The sequence below is a fragment of the Genypterus blacodes genome, unplaced genomic scaffold (genome assembly GCF_046128005.1).
Source record: "Genypterus blacodes isolate CSIRO-AG114 ecotype Tasmania unplaced genomic scaffold, CSIRO-AGI_Gbla_v1 ptg000028l_1, whole genome shotgun sequence".
Lineage (NCBI taxonomy): Eukaryota > Metazoa > Chordata > Actinopteri > Ophidiiformes > Ophidiidae > Genypterus > Genypterus blacodes.
The window spans coordinates 1,724,873-1,744,449 of record NW_027466841.1 but is presented as its reverse complement, the minus strand read 5'-3'; the positions used below and the strand labels follow the sequence as shown (position 1 = coordinate 1,744,449).

At 46.6% G+C, this 19,577-nt stretch overlaps 3 protein-coding genes across 3 annotated transcripts; 1 reads left to right on the top strand and 2 right to left on the bottom strand.

Moving 5' to 3' along the window:
• The first annotated feature begins 377 nt into the window (after positions 1 to 377).
• LOC142993566 (proline-rich protein 29-like) lies at positions 378 to 10,184 on the top strand. Its single transcript, XM_076144350.1, has 5 exons — positions 378 to 413; positions 6,896 to 6,995; positions 8,791 to 8,906; positions 9,746 to 9,900; positions 10,070 to 10,184. The coding sequence occupies exons 1-5, from the start codon at positions 378 to 380 to the stop codon at positions 10,182 to 10,184; spliced, it is 522 nt and encodes a 173-aa protein (XP_076000465.1).
• A 2,206-nt stretch (positions 10,185 to 12,390) lies between these two features.
• On the bottom strand, positions 12,391 to 13,973 carry tcap (titin-cap (telethonin)). The gene is made up of 2 exons (XM_076144278.1): positions 13,710 to 13,973; positions 12,391 to 13,592 (listed from the first exon to the last, which is right to left on the bottom strand). Exons 1-2 carry the CDS (start codon positions 13,859 to 13,861, stop codon positions 13,202 to 13,204), a joined length of 543 nt encoding a protein of 180 aa, XP_076000393.1. The 5' UTR covers positions 13,862 to 13,973; the 3' UTR covers positions 12,391 to 13,201.
• A 2,581-nt stretch (positions 13,974 to 16,554) lies between these two features.
• LOC142993473 (melanoregulin) lies at positions 16,555 to 19,542 on the bottom strand. Its single transcript, XM_076144223.1, has 5 exons — positions 18,672 to 19,542; positions 18,377 to 18,539; positions 18,030 to 18,120; positions 17,783 to 17,946; positions 16,555 to 17,270 (listed from the first exon to the last, which is right to left on the bottom strand). The coding sequence occupies exons 1-5, from the start codon at positions 18,749 to 18,751 to the stop codon at positions 17,052 to 17,054; spliced, it is 717 nt and encodes a 238-aa protein (XP_076000338.1). The 5' UTR covers positions 18,752 to 19,542; the 3' UTR covers positions 16,555 to 17,051.
• Between the last annotated feature and the right edge of the window lie 35 nt (positions 19,543 to 19,577).

Here is a 19,577-nt window from a genome sequence, read left to right as displayed (position 1 = left end):
CTCCTGATTCCAAATAACTTTATTAGAGAGAGGGAGTACAAATCTTGTCCCTACATGGTCCAAATGGTAAGATTTCAAGTTAATCTCTATGCATTGTGCAGGCATTTGCTCCTTGTGTCAACACGTGTTTCCTTATCTAGTTCACAGATCTGCATGCAGACCACATCTTAATGCAAATGGAGGGGAAGAGTTTGACATGTGACAAAGCGACAAAGACATTTTCTAATTCCCTCAGTGTTTTTGATGAGACGGCGCGATACACAAAAGATCTATTTTCTATCCCCAGAGAGTGAAGTGGCCTTTCTCAGCTCCTTTCAATCTGTTCCTAATGGGATGTGATGCATTCAAAGGACAAAAGCCCGTAACAAAAAAGGCAGATGAGAAATGGAAAAGGTGTTCCATATCTTCCACAGGTGAGCACACACAGACGCACACACACACGCATGCGCGCACGCACGCGCGCTTGCACACACACACACACACACGCACACATACACACACACACACACACACACACACACACAAAGGTGTCACTGATTCGTCCATCTGCCGTCTACACAGTATGAGCATCAATTTCTCTTTCAAACTGTTAACACTTATGATGCCACTAATGCACCATTTTCTTCTTAAAAACAATTCCATTCAGGTACTTGCTGAAAGAAGTGGTATTTCCCCCCAAAACATTGGACACACACAGTCAAACGTGCACACAGACAACACACAAACACACACACACTCACCTACACCCTCTCTCACACCTTTTCTCCACATCTCCTCGGGCGAATGTTGCCGCGTCCATTGCAGCAGGGAGCCTGGGACTAAATCGTGAAGTGAAACTCATGAAATTTTAAATAAATCTGTTATGTGCTGGCAAATGAAAAACAAACAAACTAAATTGCCTCATTCTTTCCTCTCTATGCACAGAGGCACAACGCCACCACACACACACACACACACACACACACTTACAGTAATTAAGACACATCAACCCATCTCCAACATGACACACACCTACACGTTTCACACTCACAAATGTGTTTGGTGCCACACACACTCTCTCAGCACGAGTGTGACGGTCGTTCCCTCGTTGGTGATGTCGTCATCGCCCTGTGCTGTCAGCTGGAGCCCGGCAGAGAGGCTCAGCTTCTGGGTGACGCGATGCGCCACCTCACCTGTCAGTGTGTCCTGATCTCCTCCCGGCATGTCGGTCTCTTCCTCTGCTGAGGCTTTTTTTCTTTTTATCTGTCAGCACTGAGTTCTTCTCCCCCTCCTTCTCAGGCTCCAGCAGCTTCACCCCCGTGTCACCGTTATGTCAGGGGATGGATCGAACCTGGGCGACGGTGATGGACAACAAGGAAAAAGGAAGATAATGAATGAATTAAGTTCAAAATAGATCAGCTGCGGATGAAACACGAGAAAACTGATTAAGTCGGGAACAAAATGTACAAGGAATAAAAAACTTAAAGGTTAAATAGCCAATTTCGTATTCATGACTTAATAACTGTGAGAAGGATTTTCTTCTATGGCCTTAATATTAAAGCAGAGCAAACACATACAGGAGGCAAATATAAGTACAATACATATATGAAAGTGCTGTGTGTGTGTGCATGTGTGTGTCATATATGCTGTGTTTTCATATCCAGACAGTTTATGATTGAAGACACTGATACCTGCTTATCTGTCATATACAGTACAGATGCTTCCTATGTAGGCCTCTTTGTTTACATCCTTGTAAGACTGTGAACAACATGAATTGCTATTATAATGCAACTACATTTGACACACACACTGTATATCCTAAAATACTGTATGACCTGAAAAGATCTTGAACACAGATTTGTATTTGTGAGTATTTGTGAGTTACACATGTACATAAACATCCTGAGAGGTTCATGCTGCCTGGACCTCCACAGTGTAGAAGATACTGGATGAGTCATTAGAAACAATATGCAAATTATGACTTAGTATTCACAGACTTCTCTCTCACATGTGTTATTTTGTGTAAATTGCTTAACGGCATTCAGAATGAACAGATGTCTGCAATAAACAGAGACAAAGCCGGCGTGGGCCTGATCTGTGGCAGCCCAGGCGACGCGTCACTCTGAGAGGGGAATAAGGTCGATATGTAGCAACAGACACACTCCTTCCCCCTGCAACCAACCTATTATCGGCCCAATCATAAACTATTCCGAATGAAATTACCTAACGAGCCTCCCGCCAAAGGAAACGTAAGAGACGGAGCGCCGTGTGTCTCTAGCCTTTGGCGGTGAGGCCCAAATCTAATTCTGGCGAGGGACGGCGAGCCACGCGTTGCACCACAAAACCATCTTTCCTCTCCGTCTGTGTGTTTGGCCCGGGGGTCACGTCCAGGGTCAGGCGCAGGATCCAGCCCGGCGTGGTGTCAGATCTGAAGCGTGGGGAGAGAGGTAGCTGGGTTACTTTGGTGAGCGGAGACACAGGGACACCGGCTGCTTGGCTGCCTTAGATACAAACCAATCACTCTGGGACTAATCAAGCCGGTGATAAACAAACAGAGAACAGAGTGGGAGCTCGTTCTGTTGGAGGCGCCTGGCGTTAATATCCCTTGTTCTAATGGACCCTCTCTCTCTCTCTCTCTCTCTCTCTCTCTCTCTCTCACTCCCTCTCTCTCTCTCTCTCTCTCTCTCTTTCTCTTTCTCTCTCCCTCTCTCTCTCTCTCCCTCTCTCTCCCCCCCTTTCTCTCTCTCTCTTGGGGGAATGTCTGGCGTTTCACTCCATTGATTTCCATTGCAAATCACTTGTATTGACGATTCACATGGTGCAGTATCATTACGTTCAGTATAAACAACACACACACACACACACACGCACACACGCACACACGCACACACACGCACACACGCACACACACACACACAGACAAGCATCCTTCCACCCACTTGTTCCTACTCTTTAAATGACCAAATGTGGGATAATTGGTATCTGTGGCTAACTGCTTTATTATGTATTAATAATCTCACAGTGCGCACAGAGATGTGTTAATTGGCTGGAGTTGGTGGTGGTGGCACTATAGAGAGCTGTGCCCACAGCCGGGGGAGGCGCCGGTGTGTGTGTGTGTGTGTGTGTGCGTGTGTGTGTGTGTGGAGGGGATCTGCCAGTCAGCCCTGCACCTTAGGGAGAAGAAGCAAGTAAGAGGTGATATAGAGAAAAATCCTTATCTCCTATTACCTCTCTCTCTCTCTCTCTCTCTCTCTCTCTCCCCCTCTCTCTTTCTCTCCCCTCTCTCCCCCCTCTCTCTCTCTCTTTCTCCCTCTATCTTTTTCTCCCTCTCCCCCCTCTCTCTTTCTCTCCCCTCTCTCTCTCTCTCTCTCTCTCCCGCCCTCTCCCCCTCTCTCCCCCCCCTCTCTTTCTCTCTCTCCCCCCCTCTCTCTATCTCCCTCTCTCTCCCTCTCTCTCGATCTCAGAGTGATCTCCACCCTTTTCCTTTTCTGTCCTTCTGTCTCTCGCTCCGTCTCTACATCGCCACTCTTTACAGCTCGGTTTTGTTCGTCTCATCAAAGGAAGAGCAGAACATTTCTTCGTGTCCAATAATCCAAATCAGACTCACTAATCACCCACCACAGAGATCAATCACCACACACACCCACACACACACTGAGGGCACAGATTTCCTGGAAAATTCAAACACCTCTTCTTCCTTTGGGGGAATTCAGCCGCAGACGGCGAGAGAGGAAGAAGACACCGTAAAATTAATTGATCATCTCCGTTGCCTAAACCAACTTCAGTCCACCATGGGCACGCACACAGACCCGTGGGATTGTGAATACACACAGCGACACACACACACACACACGCCCGGGCTGCAGGGTAGTGTTGCCATAGGAACCGGGAAAGGTAATGGCCATGTTCTTGAGCTCATGCTGCAGGGGGTGAGGGCCAAAAGAGGGAGGGGGAGGGGCTGAGGGGGCGATAGTGAGTCAGAGTTATGGACTAATGAGAAAAGCGCCGACTTATCATGATGTATCCGCCATCTTGCTGTCGCCCCACGTGCGGCTGCGGCTACCTCCAAAGAACACGAGCGAGCTAATGGGATTACATTTGGGGCGGTGCGACATCCACTCGCCAACATGGACGCTGTGCTATTTGCGTTTGATGCGTCCAGGGTGGAACATTCAGCTAATGTGGTTAATGGCGGTGGCGTTGATGCGGAGAGAGCAGCCAGGCGGCATCCCAGCGCGGGGGCCTCCCCTCACCACGCCCGGGCATGAATAAATGATCCCTAATGGAAACCAACGCAGATGACCTGTGTGTGTGTGTGTGTGTGATTAAATATTACTGAGAAGTGCACATAACTGAATCATACCTCAGTCCAGTCTGACCCTGTATGTATGTGACGTATATCATCCATGCATATATGCTTCCAGGGATGTTCTAATTATACTTCCTATGAGTTCATACCTCCACCAAGGAAGAACAAGGCAGTTGTGGGAAACTTGTGGAGTCTAAACTTAGAGAATCTGTGTAACTATAATAATCATCACATCCTGGTCCATAATTTGAGTTCTCTCGTCGCTAAGGAATCTCAGGTTTCCGTAGCGACGCCTACTCGGGTCTCAGAAATACCAAGATTTACCAGCAGGGGAGCCTACAGGTACATATGAAGAGGGAGGAGGGAGTCGTGCACATGTCCTCTGTGATTCCATTCACACACAATCTGACAGGTGGTTCTCAATCTGTGGTAAGCTGCAGTTGGTGGTTCATCAGATCAGAACGTTCAAGCGTCAAGACAATAGAAAAGTCCAGAAATGCAGTTATGGCGGCAAATCATTCACAAACTATTGGATTCACTAAGAAGTTGTGCTTTCTGTCAGTAAAGTTTTTTGGTTTTCGATGGTTTCATTGTTTTGGTCCTTTAATATATTCCTCTGTGGTTTGTTTTTGTGTCATTTTCTCTTCTTATTCTGACGTAAAAGAACAATCAGAGTAGAAGACGTGTTGATCTGAGGAGCGTAGGCTGCTTTGGATGCAGCAGAAGAAACTATCTTTAGACCTGCCTGCCCATTAAACACAGTTTATTACTTTCCTCATGTCTCATAGAGTTGGTCATCACCTGCTGCAGCAGTTGTTACTACCCCCTCCCCCCTTCTTCCTCCTCCTCCTCCTCCTCTTCCTCCTCCTCCTCCTCCACTGTTTGATGCTTCTCTTTGTGTCACTTTGCCCACAAGATGACAGGGGGGCTTTTAAAAATAGAGACGATCCTCCCAGATTACAGTGTTTTAATTACAGAGCTGTGATGCGATGGGAGGGGAGCGGCCCCCTCTGCTGACAGGGAGCACTGTGGGATGACGAGGAGAGCTGGAAGACAGAGCGCTACAGTAAATGTAAACTGTGTGCTAATTAGTGTAGTCTGCCATTCTGAGGCTCTCCAGCACAAACCCTCTATTATACACACAACGTTCTCTCTCTCTCTCTCACACACACACACACACACACACACACACACACACACACACACCTGTGGCACCTTATTTAAAATGTGAATGTAACTAAAATACGAAAAAATGTCCTGTGGGCAGACTGGAGCAATCATCTCATAAGTTAATGCAATAAATTATAATCAGTCTAACTGAACTCTTATCACTCTACGTGCTTAGGGTTTCATATTGAGCTAATTACTGATTTGTAGGTAGAAAAACTACATTTCAGATGACTTCAACTTTCTATTTAGCTCATACATATGTCACATATTATTACAATCCTAAAGCGTCTAGGAATAAGGTTAAGAAGAAAATGAACATGTTTCCCTAAAATTGATTATAGAACATAAAAGAAATGCTCTGTATAATCAAGTTGATCATGTTTATGTACCAGACATGTTTTGACTTTGACTTTTGACTCTGACATTTTACACACACATCAATATACAGTATATGTGTTATTGATTGTGGCACTGATGCAATACGGCGACGATGCTGATGAGCTGTGACACAGAATCGAAAGGGAAGCTGAACTCATGACTGCAAAAAGACAAAAACAGCAGCGCAGAGGCTCCAAAAATGAAGATATAATCCCATAAAAACTGCAGTGTGACTGACAGTTCCTGAAAATTCTCCTTTATAGTGGAAATATTTTCCCTCCACTTTAGTTTCCTCCCCACATCAGAGGCTCCAGTTTCATTATCCAGTTTCCCCCCCATCACTTTATAACTGGCACTGGTGCTAAAACTACAACTTCCATGCAGCCGGTTGAAATGTTGTTTATTGTTGTCATCTCACACTATTATCAGCTGCTCGGCTTTTGTTGACCAATGCTGCACCTTAGATACGCAATCACACTTTACCTCAGGTGGGTCATTGTCCTGAGTTGCAGAGGCGGGGGAAGGAAGTGTGTACGTGCGTTTCTTGTTCAGTGTGTGTGCGTGTGTGTGTGTGTGTGTGAGAGAGAGAGGTGTTGCTTGCGTTTTGGCACCTTGGCAACCTGCTGCAGCGTGCCTCAGCACTGGAGCCAAACAGATTAGAAATACATAGCAAGTATCTGTAAATAATATCAGCAGAAGCTCCCACATATGTCGTGGACGGAGGATATTTATCCACATTTCCAGCATGATCCACTCACTTTGACACACCCTGTAAGTGGAAATTGTTTTGCTTTAGTCTCTTTTTGTGTTAATTTCTTTAAAATTATCGTTTCAAGCTTTAATAACTTCCTGACCGCCATGTAGGTCAACCACAAAACTCATCAGGTGTTGAATCAGTCAGCAGAAGCGAGTTTATCTCCTTTTAATACTGACTGGTAAGATAATCCTCCCACTTTCCCTCCTGCAGAGTGGAGGTTCAGCGTCTGTACAGGCAGTTTATTCTCAGCTCCTGTGCCTCCAGGCACAGAGGCTCATTACAGTCCCATCTCTCCTCCCCAGGCTCCTCAGCAGCCCACCACCATCCTACAGCAGCTCCCAGCGTCCACGATGCCTCCCGGCGGCGCTGGCTCCATTAGGCCTGGTGGTCACGTCAGGGAGGGTACGGCACACTGTCACCAGGCGCACAAACCAAATCCAGGGATTTCACATTCACAACTGCTCTTGCCCGTCTGTCACGTCACCGGCTTCCATGCAAGCACTCAGATATATTATTTATGCTGTACTCTGACTGACTGTGTGTGTGTGTGTGTGTGTGTCCATGTTTAAAGTTGTGTCAAAGTGCTGAACTAGGTTTCAGTCATGGCAGCTTATCTTGCAGAATATGTACAGTTATTAACTTTTACAGGTATAATCCAATGTACAGTTTTATACTCCAGACACTGAAGTGTAGCTGCAGATCCCAGCTGGCAGGTATGGACGCACAGCCAACATGATGTAATGAAAAACGTGAAAAAGTATAAAAAAGGAAAGCAAATTTCCTCTTCAGCTATTTGGCGCTTCAGCTGAGTGTGTGAGCTGTTTGTGGTTTGGCACTAATGACTCATTAAAGGTCATTATCCTGCTGCAGGGCTCTCTGTAACGCTCAATTCTGATTGGTCCATCTCAGCATTTGGGCAGCAAAGTCATTTTTCAGCAGGATAGGAAGGTTTGAGTTTATAGACTCGTCTACGTTAGTTTTTTTTTCTTTTTTTTGTTGGTCCATGTTTGTAACATCAGACAGCAGCTCCACAAAGACTCTCTGCTCTGCGACGGAAGGAACTGATGTGTAAAACTAAATAAATCAGTAACCAGTACAAGTGAGTCATGGTGATGGACACTCCTCAAGGTGTAACACAAGCAGCTGTCACACACACACACACACACGCACACGCACATGCACACGCGCGCACACACACACACACACACATTGATTGGTCATCTCTTGTGGGCGGTGCCAACTATAGCTTGACACATTTAGCCAATCAGAACAGGGCAGGTTTTATTGGGTGGGGGTCCTGAAAGAGATGGGACTTAAAGCACCCAAATCTCAGTCAGTGTGCACAATAGTGCTGCAACAAGCAAGAGCTGAAGGGGATCTATGTGTCTTTTGCACATTAAGAACTCTAAATGAAATCAACATTCGCCTCTTTAAAGCTGCACCTGGCCAGTTTGCGCGTTGGCGGCCCTGAGTTGTTTGTCCTACAGCTTAAAACGTGAGGTTTGAACTCATTATGCTCAGCAGCTGCTCTCACCCTTCACACAAACTTCTTCTGACAACAAAACAATGAGTCTAGAGTCTCAATTAGCGATGATGGGAAACTTTTCTCCTGTCTTAAGCTGATACGAAGGCTGAGTGACGACTGTAGCTTGAGAATGAATTGACTGCCAATGTTGCTGGCACACCAGCATCTCCTGTGACAGGTGTGAGAGTTATTTCACTAATTTGGCCTCAAATGTGGTTTACTGTTTATAAGAACCTTCCATTTTGAGTGTGTGTTGAATATCATTAGCTCAGTCAGCTCAGCCGGCTGCATCTGCCATGGAAGATTCATTTCCTTTAAGAACAAATTGCAAATAACTATTTTACTGCAACACACATCATAACTTGACCTGATTGATGTCAGCCACGATGTCCATTTTATCACACATGTACTGAGTTTGGGTTCATCATGAAGTTGCTGAACGTTGCGTCACTGAGCTGACACACAGCTGGGTGCCACAGACCTCGCTGTACTGACATCACTTGCCTGGAAAATGTGTTACATAATTCATCAGGGTGAAGGATCCTGTTTAAAACTACAGAAATAATCCACCCCAGCTGAGGAAATACAGAGTGACAGTGAAGCAGCAGATAACGTTCCTCACATCATCCCTCATCATTTCTTGGTGAAAGCTCTTCTCTGCCTTTCTTGCAGAGCTGATGGAGCTGATGATGATCCAGAACGCTCAGATGCATCAGGTCATCATGAACAACATGACCCTGTCAGCTCTCGGCGCTTTCGGTTACTCCGGTCCTCAGCCGGCCTCGACGGTAAGTAACAGAGGAGTTTTGGTATGAATAAATAAATCCAGTCAAATTCTATTAAAATGGATGTGGATTTATAATTGGAGTTTTAAGGCAAACAGAAAATCTATTTGGCAGTGACTCATCCCACTTGGCAAAGACAGTCTCCCTTGGTATAAAGTGAGCTACAGTGAGGGGAGAAGGGGGGAGGGAGGAGGGGAGGGCGTCTTTGTCTGCTCCAGTTTGCATAAAGACAAACTGAGGATTTCATTTTCTTCATATTTGAACAGAAATCATGGCAGACAGCTGTTATATAAGTGAACATTTAATCTAAAAGCTACATGCCCTGGTTGGATTGAGGATGTGTCTTTATCAGCTGTGGCTGCGTGGGAGCGAAGTACTTTTCTCCAACACACTTAAACTCACATGTGTCTGGAAAGAAGACTTTTTTTTGGAATAAGTGAATAAAATCTACAGATGGGATGTGATAGCTTAATATTTTTCTATTTTTGTATTCCAACATGCTAAAAAAAACAGCATCATTCTAACTTGTGTTGTTTCAAAATTTAAGATTAAAGATTTAAGTCCTTAGTTTAAGACTCTTTGAGTTTGAGTTGTGAAAATATTGTACGAGTTTGGATGCAAAAACAAAAATTCTGTTGGGTTTCAGATCAAATATAACATTCTTGATAAAGGAACCAAAACCAAACAAAAGTAAGATTCAGTGTGACTGAAAGAAAAACAAATAATATGACTTATTTGAAACTTTAAAGTTATTAACTTCTTGTTTTCTGATTTGCTGTGTACATTGAGATTGTGGACTGTCCCTTTAACCTTGTAATGACCTTGGTGGTGCTCTGTGTCAGGCCCTCAGCGATCATCAGCTGATAGTAGAGGACCACGAGGATGACGCAGAGGTTTATCATCACTACTACCCCCCCGCTCCATCCTTACCCCCCCCTGCATGGCTGCTCTACCACCCCCTCCCTCAACCTGCGGCTGCTCCGTCACACACACAGAGGTGAACCACGAAACCACAAAAACCACCAACATCTACAGCTCCACTACATCTGGTGCAGAGTAAATGAGGAGGATGGAAATCTGATCTGTTCAGGAGTAAAACTGCTTTATTTCAGTGACATGACACTGAGGAGATTTCACACTCATGAAGGTGTTTCTGTGTGCTGCAGGCCTGCCGCCGTCCCCCCACCTCCCCCACCCGGCTCCTCTGGGACTGCAAGTCCCCCCGTCCCTCCTGCAGCAGGTAAGCTGCAGCTCAGCAACACCCAGCCGGCGGCCAATTAACACGGGCGGCTGCTGTGATGTCACGCGGCCCCTGAGACCTGAGACCTGCCGAGGTGACAACAGCCTCACAATCACTCTGATGAGGGTGGACGCTGCTCGTGAATATGTCTTTGTGAACTCTGAATGTCTGGACATGTCCTCACCAGACACTTCAGATGATCGTAATGAATGGATCTCTGAGTGGATTGGTTCTCTTCAGATGGATCTCTGAGTGGATTGGTTCTCTTCAGATGGATCTAACCCATTTGTTCTTCCAATCAGGAATGATCTATTTTGAATTCACAATAAATGGAGATGGTTAGTAATTGTCATTTATTTTACGTTAATTCAACATGCATTACCCAATTAAACCAGTGGGGAGCAGCAGCAGTCCTCGTGTGTTACAGTAAATGTGGCAACAAGAAAGACTTTCCAGGTCCTGGCGAGCTTTCAGCAGTGACTCTGCGTGCTGTGCTGCTGATTGAGGCCATTACAACATAACAGGAGTGTTACGCCACCGAGGCTCTTCTGCCATCAACACTATGTGACCCCCCGTCTTTAAATAAAGTCTGTCCTTCCTCCAAGTAGTTAGAATAGGAGGAAAACGAAGAGTCAACACAGTGCTTGAGACACGTACAAGAACGGAAACAACAAGAAGAAGAAGGAGAAAACAACAAGACATAGATTCAGTCCTCAATGTGGAGGTTTGTTTTGGGTGTCATATTCCTCCATCGGCTTCAACTCTGGGGAAATCAAAGGGTTAACGTGGATAAGTTCAGGCACATGACAGGCAGAATTTTTTTTCACATTTTAGATTCCAAAGTGATGATTCAGATTTGTTGTTTCGACCAATACGCTGTTAAAAAGCACATTGTGGTTGAATTTGACAGACGTATGAAACAGAGCAAAGCAGTAGATTGTCGCTTTTGAGAAGAACAAATGATTGACCTTTTATGAGACACCGTAAACATTATACTTAATACTGTTCTGTTTTCCCTGACATTGGATTCTTTGTTTCTTAGCTTTCTATAGATCTAATTGTGTCCAGATCTTTTCGCTAAATAAAGCAATTGGGTCCAGTTAACAGAGGTTAACTGTGCTCACGATACACACCAGTCCCATGAGACAGAAACAGCTGAACCATTGGAAAGTATTTCAATGACAATTCATCACATTCTTCCAACACAATAGAACACACACACACACACACACACACACAATTCAATTCCCACATTCCTGAGCCTATGATGAAAATAGTCGCAGAGCTGGAGGTTCATTCAGAGTTTGGAAACTTGTGCAGTGTGATAACGTGGGTGGGAACGTATACAGGATTTTCATCGGTTGTGTGTGGGAGGGCGGTTTTAAAGAGAGGCAGTAAAGGCAGCACGGCCAAATCTCTGATAAAAGACAGCAGGATTAAGAGATCAAACCAGAAGAAGTTGAATATGTGGACGTGCCCCCACAAACCCTCCCTCATTGTCTCCAGGGCGATGCCAATGTTTACCCAGCTATTAATATCAGAGCACAGTGCCTCTGCCTATCATTGGGGCGGAGGAGGAAGGGGGGAGTGATGAGAGGGAGGAAAATATTTTAAGAGGAGGGATGAGACTCACTGGCAGATGGATCAAGGCCGGATTAATTAGGACTAAGGTGAGATAGAAACGGTGGATTAAGAGAGTTAATGAATAAGACGGATACACTGCCGTGATTACAGCTGCAAACTGGGGGGCAGGGGGGGGTGGGGGGGGGGGGAGAGAAGGGGGCGAGCACAAGCACAAACACATGAAAGATAAATGAGGCGTGTAAATTGGTTTGTTTGTTCCTGTCTGACGGGTTTCACGCGGTGCAGAGCTGCGGTCATGACACACACACACACACACACACACACACACACACACACACACACACACACACACGCTCGCTCCACTGGAAATACAAGGTTTTCAAATATCAGTCAGTTAGTCAACTTATTTATTTATTGTAATATTTATTTACGGCACTTTAAAGGCAAAAGGTTCTTTCAGAGATGTATTTCTCACTATTTTAGATTTTGAAATATTTCCTTTTACCCCCTATATTTTGAATGTGACAGTTTAGTAGTTTAATTCTTGAGATATTGAGTTCATTCGGTTCGCTGAAAAACTCAAGGGTCCGAGAGAGAAAACACAGATGGAGTCAAAAGCAGATCAACTTTTTTTATTAATAAAAATATATATCTAGGAAAAAAAACACAAAGTTACAACACACGTGTCAAAGTTCAGGATCTGTTCTTCAATGGAGAACCTGGAACTCAGCTAACGGAGCAGATCAACACTGGGCAGCAGTTTGGTTTCATAACTCCTTGATAAGAGGAAAGACACACACACACATACACACACTTGGACATACACACTTGCACAGCTCCCTAATGTTGGTTGGGGTTGTGTGATTCTGTGCAGGGCTGTCAGAAGGTTCTAGAGGCCTGGAGGCTGAGCAGCTCTCCATCGTTATGAAACTAGAGTCCATCCTTCCACCTCTCCATGGCTCCACTCCTCCCTCCATCTTTCCATTGCTCCTTCCAATCTTCTTCCTCTTGCACATCGTTTTCTCTCTGGCACTTTCTCCTTCTCTGCACGTCTGCATCACCTGACGCGCGCCCGCTCTCCTGACCGACGTTCCTCCGCCGATGCCATTTGGCCCGAGTGTCGCTCGCTGAAAATGGAATCACGGTGAGTCTACTGAGCGACGGGCACGCATGGCTGAGATAAGCCTGTGGCACAGCTGAGGACACACAGCTGCCTCTCCATCACAATGCGAATGCCTTCACAGAACCGCTTCTAATACCACAGATCACCAAATGCCAAAAGTGACAAAGTGTAACATTTAGTCTGGTGTTGTGCTTGCTAAGATGGGATAGATACACAGCTAAGTGCTACAGATCTAGTTTATGATGAAGGTCACTAGAGATAAATCTAAATACATCTTCTCACGCTCTCGCCCTTCCTTTCCCCGTCTGTCTCGCCCTAACAGCCCCGCTCTCGCTTCGCTCTTTGGCTCCTTCACCCTCTCTGTGCTTCCTGTGACATGGAGCGCCCCAGAGCCATGGGTGCCTTGGTGAACTCCATGCGGGTGGGCTTGACCGGGGGCAGGTCTTTGATGATCTCGTCCACGCTCCTCTTGCTGGGACATCCCCCGTCTGGGATGACGAAGGGCTGCAGGTCTTCCTCCGTGTGCGGGGCGCCGCGGCCCAGCCGGACGCCCAGCTCGGCGGGCACGAAGATGGGCAGAGGGAGGGAGATTCTCTTTGGTAGCAGCTGGTGCTCCCTCACCCCCCTCTCAACCGTGCCCACCCTGAAGACGCCGGAGGGGCAGGACTGGATCAGGGAACGAGCCTGCCACTGCCGGGACAGAGTCTCCCTACGAGAGTCATCATTCATCTTCATCGTCTGCCTGCAGGCACCAGAAAGAGAGAAAGTGTTGGGGTTGAATTAGTTAATCAGACTCCAATTACCCTCTGAGATGAGAGGAATCATATTGGGTCCACAGATTGATAGATAGAGCTCCTACCTCTCCTCGGGTTGAGTTTTCAGATTGACGCTGTGCCAGTCGGCGCTGTAGCTCTCCCTGTGAGCCTTGTTCTCCTCCCTGACGCTGCAGGTCAGATCGGCTCCCACCACCGCGCCGTTGCTCTTCTGAAGAACGCTACAGATTGGCATCATGCTGTTGCTTCAAAGGGAGTCTCAGAGATTTGCTGGTGGTACCTCCTGGGTTCTGGTTGGGTCTGGTAGATGCTTCAGTTGGCTGTGTGCCTCTTTCTCCTCTCAGATCTCCCGGCTGTCTGTGAGCTTGCTCGGGTCTCCCCGTGGCTTTTATAGACCGGACTGTTGCTATTTCTGATCCATGTTGTCACTCTACAATCAGTGTGTGCTGACATCCGACGCCGTGTCCCTTGTATCATTCCCGGAGAACTGGATGTGACTCTGAGGTGAGGTGAGGAGGGGGCGAGGGGGGGGGGGTTATGGGTAATTGGGTTGAAAATCCCCTGATTCCCAAATCGTGAGCCGGTTCACCTCTGTGGTCGCTCGGCTCTTTGCCACTTAGCGCAGCTGCGGTAACACAAACACCGAGTCACTCTATATTAAGATGATGTAAACACGCAGACAGACGCACACAGAGGGGGATTGATCTTGGGGAAAGGAATCTTAATAGGGTTTCAACCTTGATGTACACAGAGGCGTGAGCGGCCCCTCGCTAATGTGGAGAGACATGATTCCACTCCGACGACGACATGGCTGTTTCTAATCCACAAAGGGTAAGACAGCAAATCTGTCACTTGGAGATAAAAGGTGAGAAGCCGCAGATGTTTACAGAGCATCTTTATCGTATCTTGCTGACTTTGAATCCATAATGCAACAGCTGCGCCCTGTGAAAACATCCAATCCCCTCATTAAATGCCATTATAGTGCGACGTACGGCTGATTCATTACCTCTATGACAGAGAGCCACGCAAGCCTTTCATCAACTCAGGTTACGGGCTGTGAAAGGCTGCGTGGTCACACACACACACACCCACCCACCCACCCACACACACACAGTCACCTCTGACAGTTATCTGCTGGTGTGATGTTACTACCAGTCCTCGTCTGTGACTCATTCCTCCACATCAGGCACTGATATCATAGATTTCACAGATATGACACACACACACACACACACACACTCAGCAGGAAGTATGATCCACCTGTGTTAAGTCTCCTGATCAATCCCATTGCCTTTACATGGTGTTTAAAAGACATGATTTAGTTGCCACGACAACACAACACAGCTATTTTCCTTCTGCCTGTCGAGCAATATTTCAATTCCCTTTCAAATGGTTGAGACTCCGAACAGCGTAGGCATGTTTTGGAGTCTTGTTAGGCGTCTATGGCAACCATGAGGTGTCATCTGAGACACCAAGTAAGTCACAACGCAATGTATACTTCAGTGCTGAGGTTATATAACGACATAATGTGCTAGATAAGCTACTTATGTGAACATATCAGACCTCAGAGTGTCTCATACTTATCCTTCATTAGTCAGTATTATCACTCATATCATGATACTAAACTGTCTTACATCATTAAATAAACTCAATCAATAAGACACACACACACACACACACACACACACAGTAAGTAGTATCAGAGGAGTTTTGATGACTTTCACCTTTTGGCTCAGTCGTGCAGTCGCCAATGCAAATGAAGCCGACAGTGTGTGAAGGTGAGCGGTGATGAGGTGAACTCTGTCACAGTGAGCAACCCTTGTCCTCGTCCCTTCTCCCGCACCAGGCCAGGCCAGGCACAACGTTGTGTTACATAACCCCACACACACTCACACACAGCTGCCGGGAAGTGACATTTAAATGAGCTGTCACTGGGGGAAAAAAAAAGATGGAGAGTGGGAGGAAAAGAGAGAGAGAGAGAGAGAGAGAGAGAAGCGGAGAGAGAGAAGGAGAGAGAAGGAGAGAGAGGAGAGAGAGAGAGAGAGAAAGAGAGAGAGAGAGCAGGAGGGCAATTGCAGCATAGAGCAGAGGCCTGTCAGCAGGAGGTAAATAAGGAAACACATTTGGCTGAAAAAGTTGGTGACAGTGTAATGAAAAGAGAGACGAGTGGCGCTTCCCACATCGTCCACCTGACACACTGAGCCTGGCGAGCAGGAAGAACAATCTGAAGGAGCTTTAATTCGCTCTCCGTTCCTTTTATGGATGACCCCCCTCCCCCCCCACACACACACACACCAGCTCCACTCCAGTGCCTCACACAGCCTCGAGCACAGAGTGGAGTGTTACCAGTTATTTGTGCCACTGTGCCAGCAGGCAGCGGCTTCTCTTACATAACAACATCAACAACCAACAGCTGATCACCAAAACACCATCACCATCCATCATGCACTTGTCCCAGAGGGATGGTCAGGCACCGGACAGTCCCTCAACCGGGGGAGGGGCGGGGTCTGTCTGCGGATCACAATGTAAGCCAGCCATGTGTGCACAGGCGGTCCAGCCATGTGAGGGGATTCAGAGGGACCTTAGGAGATTAAAAGGAACAGAACTCGCCCCCCTCGCCACCAGATCTGTTTCTCTGGAATGAATCCGTGCTTTTCTGATACACAGCAAATTCTTCCGTCAAAGTGTTGGAGCGCTGATCGACGTGCTCGTTCAAATGTTATCCCATGTCTTGAGGAAGTGGAACGTTGTGAATTTCGCTTTGAGTGGCTTCAGGGAATCAGTTAACCACAGCAATGCAACTCAGCAAAGCATCAGAACAACATGTGACACACACACACGTACACACACACACACACACACACACACACACAGAGCTTCAGGCTGCATTCTTTATTTCAACATGAACAAACACACACATGAGAACACTTACACAAACCTTTTCAGCATATCGGTTACACCCTCACATACTTCACCTGAATGTCGTCTCTCTCTCCCACACACACACACACACACACACACACACACACACCCCATTTTTACGCTTACACACTTACTACACAGTTCACGTTTTCTTCTCTGGAATGTTTGAGGCCAAAGTCATCAGTCATGTGTTAAACTTTATCCCGATCCTGCATATGAAGCGTACACATGATTCCTGGCTGATGATGTAAGAGGGAAGCGTGTGACTGAAAGAAATAAGAGCTGATGATCACAGGACAAAGAGGGAACATCAGCACCCTGCAGGTTCATACAGCTGAGGAAACTTTTAAGGAAGAAGAAAAGGGAGAAAGTTTTAGCTGAAAATTCAAGGAATCAACAGAAGCAAAATCACACTTCAACCAAACTCTGCATTCCTGTCCTCCAACGTTGATGCCCACTGCCCCCTGCCTCATGTCCACCATCACTGCAGCCAGTGGATTAAAGCATCAGTCACTCGGGTTCGAGTCTTCCCTTCCGCTTTGGTCCAGGTCTTCCTCACGATCCCCTCGCTTGTTCATGGCTTCCACCCTGGCCAGCAGCAGCGGCAGGTTGATGGCCAGACCCGTGCTCTCCTCCTCCTCATCGTCGTCGTCATCCCTGGGCGGATAGAAGCGCTTTGCTTTTGCCAAAAAGTCGTCAGCGATATCCAGGTACAGCAGACGGTCCTGTGAGGAGACGAAGAGGAGGAAGAAGTGAAGAAATGTCTTTATTATAACATATAACATGAGTTAGGAAAGTTATTCTGCCAGCTCATGATGAGGGGAGAGTGTTGCCCTCTAGTGGTGAAGTTGTGTAACTGGAGCAATCTTGATCAAACTTTCTATTGATCAATTCAGATAGATAACAATGGAGTACAGAATTATGAGCAGCGTTGCATTCATTATAATAAAAAACAAAATAAAACACTTTCTCACTTAAATGTGTGGCTTTTGATGCAGCTTGTGAGATTCAAAGAGAAAGATAACATGACACAGAACTATACCAGGTGGTGAACTGCTATCACAATGAGCCGAAGAATGAATAATAAAGTGCAAGGAGCTGCAAAAGTGCTTCCAGCTGCCATGAAAATGTGTCACTCATCAATTGTAACTGGCTGACGGAGTTATGTGTGAGTAACATTGATCTGTGGGCTTCAGGCTTCAGGTCACAGCAGAGCCTGTGTTGTGTGTGTTCTCACCAGGATGAACAGGTATCTCTCAGGTGGGGGCTCGTTGCGGTTGAAGATGGAGGTGTAGGTGTGGAGGGTGAACAGCATTTCGCGGGCTGCTGTTGCGTTGCGCATGCGGTCCAGGGAAGCGCCGGCAGAGACGTTCAGCAGCGACTCTGCCTCTGCCATGAAACCTGGAGAACAAGGCAAAACGTCAAGGTGGCTGTAGGTGACAACCAGACACACATCTCATCTCATCTCATCTCAGCAGCCTCACCAAGGTTCTCCAGGATGGTCATCCACTTGTCTCTGACCTCCCGGCGTGTATCTCTCATGGCCTCAATATCAACACTCAGACGGCGGTAGCCCTTAAGAAAAGAAGACGGTCATTACAGTGTTTTATTCTTCATTCAGCTCCAAGCGCCTTCATTCTTCTGCTCAACATCATTGCGACTGGGTCAATGTCCTGCTAACCTTTGTCCATTCAAAGGTCATATTTGCTTCTGATTTAAACACTTTGTCATCCTTATTTGTATCGCGTTTCAACACCAACCTGTTTCTTTTATCAGCCTCAGTCTAACTTTACAGAATGTCTCTTTATTGACCCTGTTTCCCCTCGTATACCGTGGAGCCCAAGCGGGTCTTGTTCCTGGCCTGGAGCAGGTAGTTAAGGGCCCGGTCATCCTCTCTCTCTGAGTGGCTGTGGTCTCCTGGTGTACTCCAGAGGTTGGTCTCCTCGTCACGCCGCTTCTGGACTTCGCGGTTCAGATACTCCAATGGGTCCTGACTGTGGAGTTAAACCCACATACAAGCAGAAGCAAAACGTTAGCAGGCAAGCTATGATAGTACATGCTTAATTAGGGTTCAGGGGTGGAATTAGGATTCGGAGTGTGGTTATCATGCATGTCTGTCTTCTTACGGTAACAAAGCCTGCTTTTCATCGTCATCGTCGCCGCTATAGCAGCAGCAGCAGCAGAACTTCTTGAAAGCTGCCCCCATTTAGAGATACAAGTCAAATAATCCAGATTAGTCTTTTTGCTTCAAGTATTAAAAGGCGAGACCAGATGTTCCTCCACTCTTCAAGCGACAATGAGGTGGATTCCAGTATGGGGATGTCACATGTACGAGCTCAGCTGCTTTTTCCTTCAGGTCCAGAAGTCCTTGATGGCTCCCAGTCTAACAGAACCTTCAGCGCCTGTAAAATTCAGGAGAGTAAGAAAGTGTAGCAGCCTCCCAGAAGGTGTGAGGAAGATGCCCCGATGATCCTCAAACTCTACCTCATATCCAGAGTCCCCGCGTTTCAAGGTCAGTGGCCGGAGTGTGTGTGTGTGTGTGTATGTGTGTGAGTGGGCCAAGATGCTCCGGTGACCAAAGGTTCAAAGCTCCTTCCCTCTGCTCAGCCTTCCATGGGGAACAATGAGGCCAGTGAGGCGCTGGCTGGCTCTCTGACACACTCACACCCACCCGTCGCCTCAGAAGACAGTCACAACATCATCATGTGAGCTCCATCTCTGCTACGGAGCGTTGAGCTTCACCCCCCAGGCCAAACACATCCTCCCACTAACTTTCATCAGACTTACAAGACTGGATCATTAGTTCACCAAAGTAACCAAACCTATGCTTACATAATCTATGCTTACAGGAGGAACTGGGAATCTATGAACCTCTGGTGATGTCATTTATACATTTCTAATTGGCCGAATAATACAATTCTAGATATAAACACACCAGGATCCAACACTTAAACATAAGCAGATTACAAGCGATAAATTAGGTTTAACACACATTTCCAGTAAAACTATAAGATGATACTTATCCTTATTAA